Consider the following 11,866-nt stretch of genomic DNA (forward strand, 5'->3'; position numbering starts at 1 on the left):
CATGGCTGGTTTGTTCTACATGATAGTGACTCTTTTTTTTCTCCTTGTTGTCTCTCCCAAACTTTTTCTTCCTCCTTTTTCTGGCTTTCTTTTTTGCATTTAATTTTCACATGCATGAATGCAAACAAAAAATTTACTCTGGCTACTTTTTTCTTGTTCCAAGAATGTAGGAAATACAACTTGCTAATTTTTAGGAAGCAATGTCTTAACTTAAGGGATTTGTATCCACCACTCCTCTTAAACTCTTCCAATTTGGAAAATTGAGTTTTTGAAAATTAGTGAAGGTTTAAGGTAGCATAAGATATATGTTTTTAGGCATAAAACTCCCCTAGACTCTCTCATCTTTCCCCTCTTACGGTAGCATAACCCCTGTAAGTGCTTATACTCTACTAGTCTTAATCATTTTTATTAACTATAGAGAATAAAAAGATTATAATATTTAAGAAGGTTACTCGCAATATTACATTGTTAAGGCAATGGTTCCCTTGGGAGATCCATGGCACTAAAAAAACCTCAAAACAAGAATACTAATGCCTCCCTCGGGAGATCCATGGCACTAAAAAAACCTCAAAACAAGAACACTAGTTACTTGGCTGAGAGATTTTGCATTCCACTTGACTCTACTAAATAAGGATATCATTATCCTAAAATAAGCCAAAGAAACTAGTACGATCGAATCATAAGAAAATAAGATTAATGCTTGGAGCAAATTCCCATCACTTCACATTTGGAATCATATGTTTGATAGGGTTTAGATATGTTCCATGTAATAGCTTATCAAATCGAAGTAGCTTACCATGTAACTTACCTGTGACAATTTAAGGCCATCATACGTGTCATAGTACTAATTAATAAATTAGAGGGATTGTTGTTGTAATATGTCATTAACCACTAATACCCCAATCTTATGAACCATATTTTGCTCATTAACCTTCTTCTAGGTTGTTTTCATGACAAACATGATAGAAATTTATGGAGGAGAAAACACTCATTTCTTTCTTACTATGGCCCAATTTTGAAACTAGGGGTAGTCTTCCATCTCGAGTTATGTACCATATGATTAATAATGTTATTGGAATCTCTCACTGATATAATCAATTGCATGTAATTTTCTTTAGACACTGCAATTCCTTGCCATAGAGAAAAAAATTATGCCCTATTGTTGGAAATAATAGTGAGAACCCAAGTGTAATAGGTTTCAGTTATCCCTCGAAAATCCATATTGATCCCCTCGACCACTACGACCCTAGTAGTCATCATAATCATTTTCATACAATTAAAATCCAATTTCCATCTATTTAAGTAAAGCCCTAAATCCCTAAAACCTGAACCCATTCATTTTGTTAAGATATCTAAAACCCAAGGCCATCACTTTCACAAAAACTTTAAAATTCAAAGACAACTGCATTACTATACAACATTAATGTTGCATTGTGTGATATATAGGCCACCAAATTTTAAAACAATTAAAATTTAACAAAAGTAACCAATATCCACATTACTATATAACAATTAACCATTAATTAATATTAAAATACACAAAATAAATTGTCATATTTTAAATCACTAAACCTTAAAACGTAATTAAAATTTAACAAAAACAACCAATATCCATATTGTCATACAACATTTAATGCTGTGGCACTTGAGATATAAGTCATCAAATTCATGGCCTGTATGCCACAAGCTGTACCATTAAAACTGCATAGCTTATCAAATTCAAGAGCCTTATGTTTAAAATAATGCATATGATTCTCCTTTGAAAAGAAGAAAAAGAAAAGATAAAAACCTTTTACACGGTATTGGTTTTTCAATTTTACCTTCATCTAGGTCATGTATTCAAAACTGTTCGATTTCAGTGATGACCATAACCCATTTCATTTTCCTATGACGAGAATGGCTTTATCTTGAGATGCCACAGAAAAACACTTCTGAGTTTTAGAACTCGATTCATATGACAAAATTTTGAGTCTGAATCTCAGCTTGTTTTCCTAGATAAAGACTGAACCAAACTTGTGTTCGAGGGGCAGGGAATCACGTTCCTATATGACAATGCAGACCATCCATAAGACCGTCCGAGGATGAGGAGAACTTTGCCTTCCCTCTGCGTCGCATTTCAATCGCATTCAGCAAGGCTCATAAGCTCGAGCACTGTCACATGTAAAACCCATTATCCTACCACCAAGCCTTCATACGACTTCAGAAAGAGAACCAGCTCAAAACCCGTCTCTTTTACGGAACCGGACGATGGCAAGAAAGGGGAAGACAAGGAAGAAACGCCGAGACTTCACAAGAGTCGTGGGCAGCACATTCTCACAAATCCCGGTGTTCTCAAATCCATCGTTGAGAAAGCGGGCGTGAGAGAAAGCGATACCGTGCTGGAAATCGGCCCGGGTACCGGAAATCTAACCCTAGAGCTGCTGCAGGCCGCCCACAGAGTCATCGCAGTCGAGATCGATCCCCGGATGATCGAAGTAGTTCACAAACGCATAAAGGGGACCGAAATGGCTCAGAGATTGGAGGTGAGTTCCAATTTCCTTTGCATCTTGTTTTTACATTCATTCACCTTATTTACCTCATTAACAGCGCATAGATTGTGACTCTTCATTCCCCCCCAAGTTTCAAATCCTCAGAGACATGTTTTCCCTTCTTGAGCTGTTGCTTCTATGCACCTGTGTAACCAGCGGCTCAGGCTCCGGCTCCATGTCGATGGGGCAAGGTGTAGGTCTTCTGCCACAATCACTGAGACATATGTTTTCGTATCTGTTGTCAGCCTTCTATAGTTGGTTGTGATATTCACATAATGGAAAAGGGCATGCTTTCTGCATGACCTGACTTCAGTTCACTGTGGTAATCCCATAATGGAGAAGGGTGCGCTTGCTGCATTTGTAAACTGGAAACATCAACCAAAAAAAATCCTACATTGACAACAATACTGAAGAAGGTTTATTTGTGAAATACCACATACATTAAAACTTTATTAAAATCTTTGCCAATCTGAAAACTGGGTTTAGGGTGAAGTTCTCATGCCTATGTGATGAAAACTGGATTTGGGGTGAAGTCCTCATGCTTATGTGATAGCAGCCTTCTTTTCTTCAGTTACTACCTTTCTCCAATCTAATGTTGCTTAGAGGTACCTGTGTGCTTTGGGAAGCCATAATCTTGTAACGTACTGCACTTACTGCACTTTCTGTCTGGCAATGAAAAAGGCCAATTTTGGCAATAAAACACTATTCCTTTTTTTTGCAAATTTGATGTTGCAGATGGATTCCTGTCAAGTTTTGTAGATGTTCTATGCTAAGAGCAATTTCACTTTCCTCACAGCAATCATACAAGTAGTTAAGCAAAATGCAGATAGAACATAGAAGCAGATCTTACAGAAGACAAATCAGAAACAAGAAAAATGTGTGTGTTCGTTTCGGCGGTCAACATGATGCTTCAACCAGCAAAGTCTCCTTTGGTCAGCCAGCCCAGATGTGTCACAAGATCCCTCCAACTAGTAGATGAGTCAACCCAAGTCAATTCTACAAAAGTCAACGCTGTCCTGAAAAGTCAACGCAGGGGCAGCAAGCTAAAAGTCAACGCAGCAGCAAAACGGTCAACCCTTTGACCTCGATTTTTGTGCCAGATAGTACGGCCTTCAAAAATCGAACTTTCCACCAATTTTCAGCTTGATTGGACCAAGCGTTGACCAAAGTCAACGCTGGTCAAACTTTCTGCGAAACCCTAGCAGCAAAAAATCCGTACGGTCTGTCCTCTTCGTCCTTCCCACGTGTGGCTGAAATTCGTCCTCCAGGTAGCGTACTCTCTAAGATGAGAGAGGAAGATGTGAGTTGAGTTGTCTTAAAATTCTCTCCAACTTTTCCTGTATATATAGCCATCAATGAGGGTGTGTGACACATCTGTTGGGCATGTGAGCCTACATTACAAAACTGGCTGACCTTGCACATATAATTTATTAAGAATAATAAATTCACAATATAAGTTCTGCTCATCGGATTAAGACTATTTTTATATGGATTTTACACCTCTCAGTAAGAGGAATCCAACAAAAATATTAGCCTCTTAATCTGAGCATCAGAACATGGAGTTTGGACCTAGTTGTCCAAATTTAACACTCCCTCTCAACTAGGGAGAACTCCATTTATTAGTGCAATCAACATCGTGAGTCATCCCGCCGAAACTTGCTTTGCTGGCTTCTTTATTTCAGAACAGAAGTGGGTCAGTCACAAAGACATCATTCCCCGACTGACATAGTCAGTCCAGAGGTCCCAAACCTCACAAATCTTGATCCCAGATCAAGTGGTTGGACCATGCCATCCTAGATAGAGAGTACGGCAATCTCTGATGCGTCCATCAGTCTTTGCTAATAGTCTCTAACTTTTCCACACCTCATTGGCCAAATGAGAGGTACTTCCCATGAGCCCTGAACTCAATGGGTAGGATGCATACGGGGCACAGATAAATGAGTGGCGAACCAGCTCAATAATCACAAGGGTGGGGCAAAAGCATTATGAGTGCTTATAGCTCCGAGAAGCTATCCCCAAAGCCCCCCAGAGCTCCCAGAGCTCATCGTCCAACAGGACCCACATCATAGGGTCTTTCCACGACACCAAGATTCTCACGGAAGGTTAGGAACTTGACCTTCCCCAGGGGCTTAGTGAGAATATCCGCGACCTGCTCATCAGTTCCTATATGATCGAGCCTTACGGCGCCTCGCTGTACCATATCCCGGATAAAGTGGTACCTGATATCAATATGCTTGGATCGGTCGTGGAACACAGGATTCTCAGTCATACGAATCCCACTCTGATTATCACAGAGTATCACAGTGGTATCTAGCACATGTTGGAACAGATCACTAAAGAGCTTCCTCAACCAAACTGCTTCACAACAGGCCATACTAGCAGCAATGTATTCGGCCTCCGCGGTGCTCAAAGCCACCGACTTCTGCTTCCTGCTCATCCATGAGATCGAAGCAGAACCAAGATTGAAACAGCATCCAGATGTGCTCTTACGATCCACCACACTGCCAGCCCAATCGGCATCAGTATATCCACGGAGTATCACACTCCCGGCAGTGTATCTCAGCCCATGGTTTATCGTGCCCCGAAGATATCTCAAAAGATTCTTGGCACCAACCCAGTGAAAATGATGAGGCTCAACCATCTGTTGACTCAAAGTATTCACTGCAAAACATATGTCCGGACGGGTGTTCACTAAGAACATCAAAGCTCCTATGAGTTGACGATACTCAGTAGGATTGGCCAAGATAGGCCCTGCAGCGCTGCCACTCAACTTCTTAAAGTTGAGTTCCATTGGTGTCGACACGGACTTACAGTCCACCATCCCAAATCTTTCCAGAAGCTTCACAATATATTTTCCTTGAGAAAGGAAAATCTCTCCAGGTCTCTGCCAGACCTCCAGGCCTAGGAAATAGTGCATCAGTCCTAGGTCTTTCATCTCGAACTCAGCAGCAAGCTCCCTCTTACATTGATGAATGAGAGGGTCATCACCTGTCAGGAAAAGGTCGTCCACATATAGCACTAGAATGAGAGGCTTTCCTTCCACAACCTTAAAGTAAAGGTTTGGATCAGCATTGCTTCGAGTCAAGCCCAGCTTCATCAAGTAACTATCCATCCTCTCATACCAAGCTCTGGGTGCTTGCTTTAACCCATAGAGGGCTTTCTTCAACCTGCAGACATAATTGTCTCGATCTAGAACTTCAAATCCCAGAGGTTGTTCTACATACACCTCTTCCTTTATTGCACCATGCAGAAAAGCGGTCTTGACATCCATCTGATGAAGACTCCATCCCTGCGTAGCAACAAGGGCTATGATGGATCGGATGGTGGTATATCGTGCCACAGGTGCAAATATATCGTCATAGTCAATTCCTTCCTTTTGAGAGAAGCCACGGGCAACAAATCTTGCCTTAAACTTTTCAGCACTCCCATCAGGTCCATGTTTAATCTTGTAGAGCCATTTAGAGGTGACAACAGATTTGTCCTTCGGTCTCGGGACCACATCCCAGACATCATTCTTCATCATAGCCTCATATTCTTCATGCATAGCATCCTTCCAGACTTGATGCTTGATGGCTTCCTCAAAAGATCCAGGTTCAGATTGTATAATAGAACTCATGGCAGCTAGATACCCTTGGTATCTACACGGCTTCTTGCTTTCTCGGAATGTCCCCCTTGGGGCAGCATGACCCTTAGCATCTTCGAGGGTGTCCCTGAGCCATGATGGCCTCTTTCCTAGAGAAGGGGAAGGATCAATAGGGTCCATAGGCCCTTCAACATCAGGCATAGTCTCATCCTGGGGTTCTTCCAGATTTCCAGGTCTTTCTTCATGATTTTCTTCAGATCTAGGAAGATCTACTACTTTCTTCAGGGAAGCATCTTCGTCAAAAGTGACATCATGGCTTATCTCTACTTCCCTTTGACCAGGTACATAGACTCTATATGCCTTAGAAGTCTCACTGTAGCCCACAAACATTCCTTTCTTTCCAGTAGCATCCAGCTTACTTCTCTTTTCTTTCGGCACATGAAAATAGACAGGACATCCAAAAATTCTAAAATGTGAGACATCAGGTTTCTTACCAGAGAAAACCTCTTCGGGAGTTTTGGAGTCCAAAGCGGAGTGAGGGCATCGGTTTTGAATGTACACAGCAGTATTTGCAGCTTCTCCCCACAGAAACTTTGGTAGACCCTGGTCACATAGCATGGCACGGGCAGCTTCCACAATAGTCCTATTCTTGCGTTCAGCAACACCATTCTGCTCGGGAGTATATGCAGTGGTAGACTCCCTCTTAATGCCAGCTTCTCTGCAAAAGTCTTTGAACTCATTTGACTCATATTCAGTGCCATTGTCAGTCCTCAAAATTTTGATCTTCTTTCCGGTCATATTTTCCACCAAGGCTTTGAAGGTACGGAACCACATGAAAGCCTCATCCTTCTTCTTCAAGAAGTATATCCAGGTTTTGCGAGAGAAGTCATCAGTAAATGTCATATAGTAAGAATATCCCCCCAGGGATGTTACAGGGAACATACCGGAAAGATCAGAATGGACCAGTTGCAATATCTCAGATGTCTTTGTGACACTTGAGGGGAAAGGTCCCCTTGTATGTTTTCCTTCAGCACAGCCCTTACATACACCTTCATGATTATTTCCAAAATTAGGCATCCCTGTCACCACCTTCCTTGCTTCGGGGAGAGCCTTGTAATGAAGGTGTCCAAATCTTCAGTGCCATAGTTCAGTTTGACGGATAGTATCACAAGTCATAGCTCCCAACGGACTCCCTCCAACATGGTAGAGTGTACCAACTCTAAAACCAATTGAGATAGCTTCCTTGAAGCTCTTCTTCCACATGAGTACCTTTCCATCAGAGAAAGTTACATTGAAACCTTTGTCTTCCATGGCAGATACAGACACAAGGTTTTTCTTCAATTTGGGTACATAGAGTACATCTTGTAGATGGAGGACTTGTCCTTGAGACAAGTGGAGGGTCACAGTCCCGGTCCCTTTCACAGGATAAGTGGCATTATCCCCAAGGATAATTTCTAGATTAGTATCCCTTTCAACCATGTCAGAAAGTGCTTCCTTGAATCCGGTGATGTGTCTTGAGGCACCACTATCGATTAGCCAGACATCCATAGTGTCGGGCGGAGATGCAGCTGAGAGAGCAGATATTAGAATATACTCATTTCTTTTATTAACAACATTAGACTCCTCATACCTGGTATTTCTGGTCCTTTTAGAAGGTGGATTGTTTCCTTCAAAGTGAGCCTTCCTCTTTCCTTTGGATTTGTCATTTCTTCGATTCCCATTCCTTCGGTTGTTGTTGTTGTCGTCACTATCGGGAGAATTCTTCTGGAAAGGGCATTCTCTAGCATAGTGTCCAGTCCTATGGCAGGTGAAACATTTACCCTTCTTCTTTTGAGTCTTAGTCCTTCCTTTGTCCTTGGAACCACCAGAGTTCTTCTTTCGGGAATGAGCAACATAGGCAGCATTTCTTTCATTATCAAATTCCTTCATCCTTGTTTCTTCTTGCATACATCTAGACAGAAGCTCATCAAAGTTAGGGATGGTATTATTGTTGAGAATGGTAGTTGTGAATACTTGCCATTCATATGGAAGTCCTCCAAGTGCGGTGAGAACCATCTCACGATCAACGATTGTCTCCCCAATAGCTAGCAGATTGTTCCTGGTTTCGGTCAACTTCATAAAGAAAGTTTGAATAGACTCGTCTCGGCCCTTCTTCATATTCTTCAACTTGTTCTTGAGGAATAGCACTTGGTTCACATTGTTTACTCGGAACATAAGTATCAGTTTGTCATACATCTCCTTGGATGTGCCTAGTTCAGATATGTAGGCAACCAGACTCTTATTTATGGATTCCCTGATCAGCAGCTTTGCTCTGATTTCTCCCTTCTTATACTTGTTTCTAACAGCCGCAGAGGCATTTGATGGGGGTTCTTGAATCTTCCCTGTCACATGATCTAGGAGATCATGATCTTCCAATTTGAGATCTAATAACATCTTCCAGGCATGGAAGTCATCACTTCCAGTCAGCTTGTCATTCTCCCTGAATTCAAGCTTAGTGGAATCCATTTCCTTTGATGATGATTGCTATAGATAGAGTTTGTCTTCTCCTCAGCTCTGATACCATGTAAAGTTTTGTAGATGTTCTATGCTAAGAGCAATTTCACTTTCCTCACAGCAATCATACAAGTAGTTAAGCAAAATGCAGATAGAACATAGAAGCAGATCTTACAGAAGACAAATCAGAAACAAGAAAAATGTGTGTGTTCGTTTCGGCGGTCAACAGGATGCTTCAACCAGCAAAGTCTCCTTTGGTCAGCCAGCCCAGATGTGTCACAAGATCCCTCCAACTAGTAGATGAGTCAACCCAAGTCAATTCTACAAAAGTCAACGCTGTCCTGAAAAGTCAACGCAGGGGCAGCAAGCTAAAAGTCAACGCAGCAGCAAAACGGTCAACCCTTTGACCTCGATTTTTGTGCCAGATAGTACGGCCTTCAAAAATCGAACTTTCCACCAATTTTCAGCTTGATTGGACCAAGCGTTGACCAAAGTCAACGCTGGTCAAACTTTCTGCGAAACCCTAGCAGCAGAAACCCTAGCAGCAGAAAATCCGTACGGTCTGTCCTCTTCGTCCTTCCCACGTGTGGCTGAAATTCGTCCTCCAGGTAGCGTACTCTCTAAGATGAGAGAGGAAGATGTGAGTTGAGTTGTCTTAAAATTCTCTCCAACTTTTCCTGTATATATAGCCATCAATGAGGGTGTGTGACACATCTGTTGGGCATGTGAGCCTACATTACAAAACTGGCTGACCTTGCACATATAATTTATTAAGAATAATAAATTCACAATATAAGTTCTGCTCATCGGATTAAGACTATTTTTATATGGATTTTACACCTCTCAGTAAGAGGAATCCAACAAAAATATTAGCCTCTTAATCTGAGCATCAGAACATGGAGTTTGGACCTAGTTGTCCAAATTTAACAATTCCCTACCCCCTTTTGTCCAATTGGGCACCTCAATATTACAATTTATGCAATTCAAACCTGTAATTCTAAGATTCTGGCAAAATTCCTGCCTGATTTACGAGGAAAATGCACTGGAAAGAGATTCTGTTTACTGCAAGGTTAGCCTAAGCTATGTGCTTTGCAGGTTCCCTTGTGATATCTTCTCAATTGTCTCTTGCAATTCCTTTTTTGTTCCTTGTGATTACTGTCTTTGGTGATACCTTATTATTTTTGGGATTACAATAAATCAAAGTTGCTCTTCTCTAATATGACTATCTCCTTTTTCTTTTCTGTTATGGACAGTTGGTGCGAGGGGACATACTGCGAACAGACTTGCCATCTTTTGACATATGTGTAGCCAATATACCTTACCAGATATCGTCTCCGCTCATCTTCAAGCTTTTGTCCACCATGCCCAAGTTTCGAAGTGCCACCCTCATGCTTCAGAAGGAGTTTGGCCACCGCCTCGTGGCAAAGCCTGGTGATTCCCTTTTCAATCGCCTGGCTGTCAATGTGGATCTTCTGGCCAGTACCAAGCTCCTTATGGATGTGAGCAAGAGGCATTTTACGCCATGCCCTAAAGTGGATTCCTCTGTTGTGAGGATCGAACCAAGGGCATGGCCTCCTCCAGTCGACTTGAGTGAATGGAATAGATTCACTCTGATGTGTTTCACCAGAAAGAATAAGACTCTCGGTGCAATCTTCAGGCAGAAAAAGACAGTTTTTAGTCTTTTGAAGAAGGCAGAATTGTGGCATGAGAAGCAAAAATTAGAGGGCAGCCATGATAATCTGGAAGAAATCGTTTCAGATTTATCTTTATTGGGTGAGCTGGATGATGACACAACTGATACAGAAGATATAGATGCAGAGAGTGATACAGAAAACGAAAAGTTTGTTTGCTTCAAAGAGAAAATTGTCAACATTCTCAAGTCAGGTGGATATGAAGACAAGAGATCTTCTAAACTTTCTGTAAAGGAATTCTTGAGACTTATTTCTTTGTTTAACAAGGAAGGTATACACTTCTCATAAATCATTACATTTTTTGAAAAATGAGAATTTGTACGGTAAGGTGCTTCCTGCTTTGTCGATTTCCCCGACTCTGTCTCCCTTTCTTTCATTCTGCATATTTTGAAGTTCTAAGCCGTATGCAGAAAGGCAAAAAAGTAGGCATAACCTATCCAATTAAATTATCTTACATTTGCTGTGACAGAGCACCCCTTGAATGACTGTACATATCTCTACTGACACGCTTGATTGATCAACAATTGATATGTAATCCTCTATTTGCACTGGGGTAAGGATAATTCAATGAGAGAGTCTGCTTGCTCATGAATATATATTGCAGCAACCAATCTAGCAACAGTACAAACTCTAAATTTAGTACGTTGTGAAGTTCATCTGCCTCCCTCACTAGCCCATTAAAAAGTCAGGTACATATAATTGTCAAGGAGAGCAAATAGTTTATACTTCAGAGTTTGAAGCCAAACAGGACCATGCATACTTTCCTGTGTAATTTGAATTTTGTTACCTATTAAATATAATGAGAGACAAATTTACTACTCTGAAATTTGAATTTAGTCAAATTGCATTGCAGTATGAGACTTCAGGACACAAGGCACACAGTTCGAGTCTTACTTATTGGTCAAAACATCTTGCCTATCCATCCATATTAATCTGATCTGAAAAATTGTATCTTAGGTTACTGATCACCTTTATCGTTTAGATGTAGTATTGAATGCAAACCTGGTTATTATGGCTTGCATTGCTATCCTTAGAAGTGTCTTATCAGTATCCTTCCCTAAATCAAGTACAGTTATTACTTCATTTTGTATTCCTGCCTAGATTGATAATAGGTATCGTTTAGAGAAAGGGGGCGTACACCTTGTCTAGTTGGATATTCACTTGTTACTTAACTTTTGTTTTTTTTTAATATTTTGTGAAATACAAATCCCAGAGGAACTTGCCCAGCATCAATATAACAATATATTCATTAAGAGCATAATATGTTATTTGTGGAGATTGATCTGGGTGGGAAGAATAGCACTTCTTTCTCACAACCGCTGAGAGAAAAACGCAGTTGACTTATTCACTTGTAACTTAACTGTTCATCAATTTTAATCTTGAAGGCATATATCCCTGCTATTGTTTATTTGCTCCCGAAGATTATCTTCTTTAAAGACATTTAGAGCATGGATGGCAGCAATTTCTCAACAAACAGTATAGGTACATTTGCATTGTATGAGCAAATGGAGGAATTTTTCCTTTTAAGTTAAAAGGACGAATCATCTTCGGTTTTTCTTTGTAAGCAATAC

At 40.8% G+C, this 11,866-nt stretch overlaps 1 protein-coding gene across 1 annotated transcript; it reads left to right on the plus strand.

The window, feature by feature from the left end:
- The first annotated feature begins 1,816 nt into the window (after positions 1 to 1,816).
- LOC149186152 (ribosomal RNA small subunit methyltransferase-like) lies at positions 1,817 to 10,644 on the plus strand. Its single transcript, XM_089410917.1, has 2 exons — positions 1,817 to 2,522; positions 9,858 to 10,644. Exons 1-2 carry the CDS (start codon positions 2,082 to 2,084, stop codon positions 10,581 to 10,583), a joined length of 1,167 nt encoding a protein of 388 aa, XP_089267043.1. The 5' UTR covers positions 1,817 to 2,081; the 3' UTR covers positions 10,584 to 10,644.
- Positions 10,645 to 11,866: the final 1,222 nt, after the last annotated feature.

The sequence above is a fragment of the Pinus tabuliformis genome, chromosome 3_1, assembly GCF_031772625.1.
Source record: "Pinus tabuliformis cultivar Carrire ecotype Pingquan chromosome 3_1, CPIR1, whole genome shotgun sequence".
Taxonomy (NCBI): domain Eukaryota; kingdom Viridiplantae; phylum Streptophyta; class Pinopsida; order Pinales; family Pinaceae; genus Pinus; species Pinus tabuliformis.

Bases quoted from the DNA above. Each gene is read 5' to 3' on its own strand.
- LOC149186152 (XM_089410917.1), top strand. From the start codon at position 2,082: ATGAGGAGAACTTTGCCTTCCCTCTGCGTCGCATTTCAATCGCATTCA. The intron at 2,523-9,857 runs GTGAGTTCCAAT...TGTTATGGACAG, and splicing joins AAATGGCTCAGAGATTGGAG to TTGGTGCGAGGGGACATACT.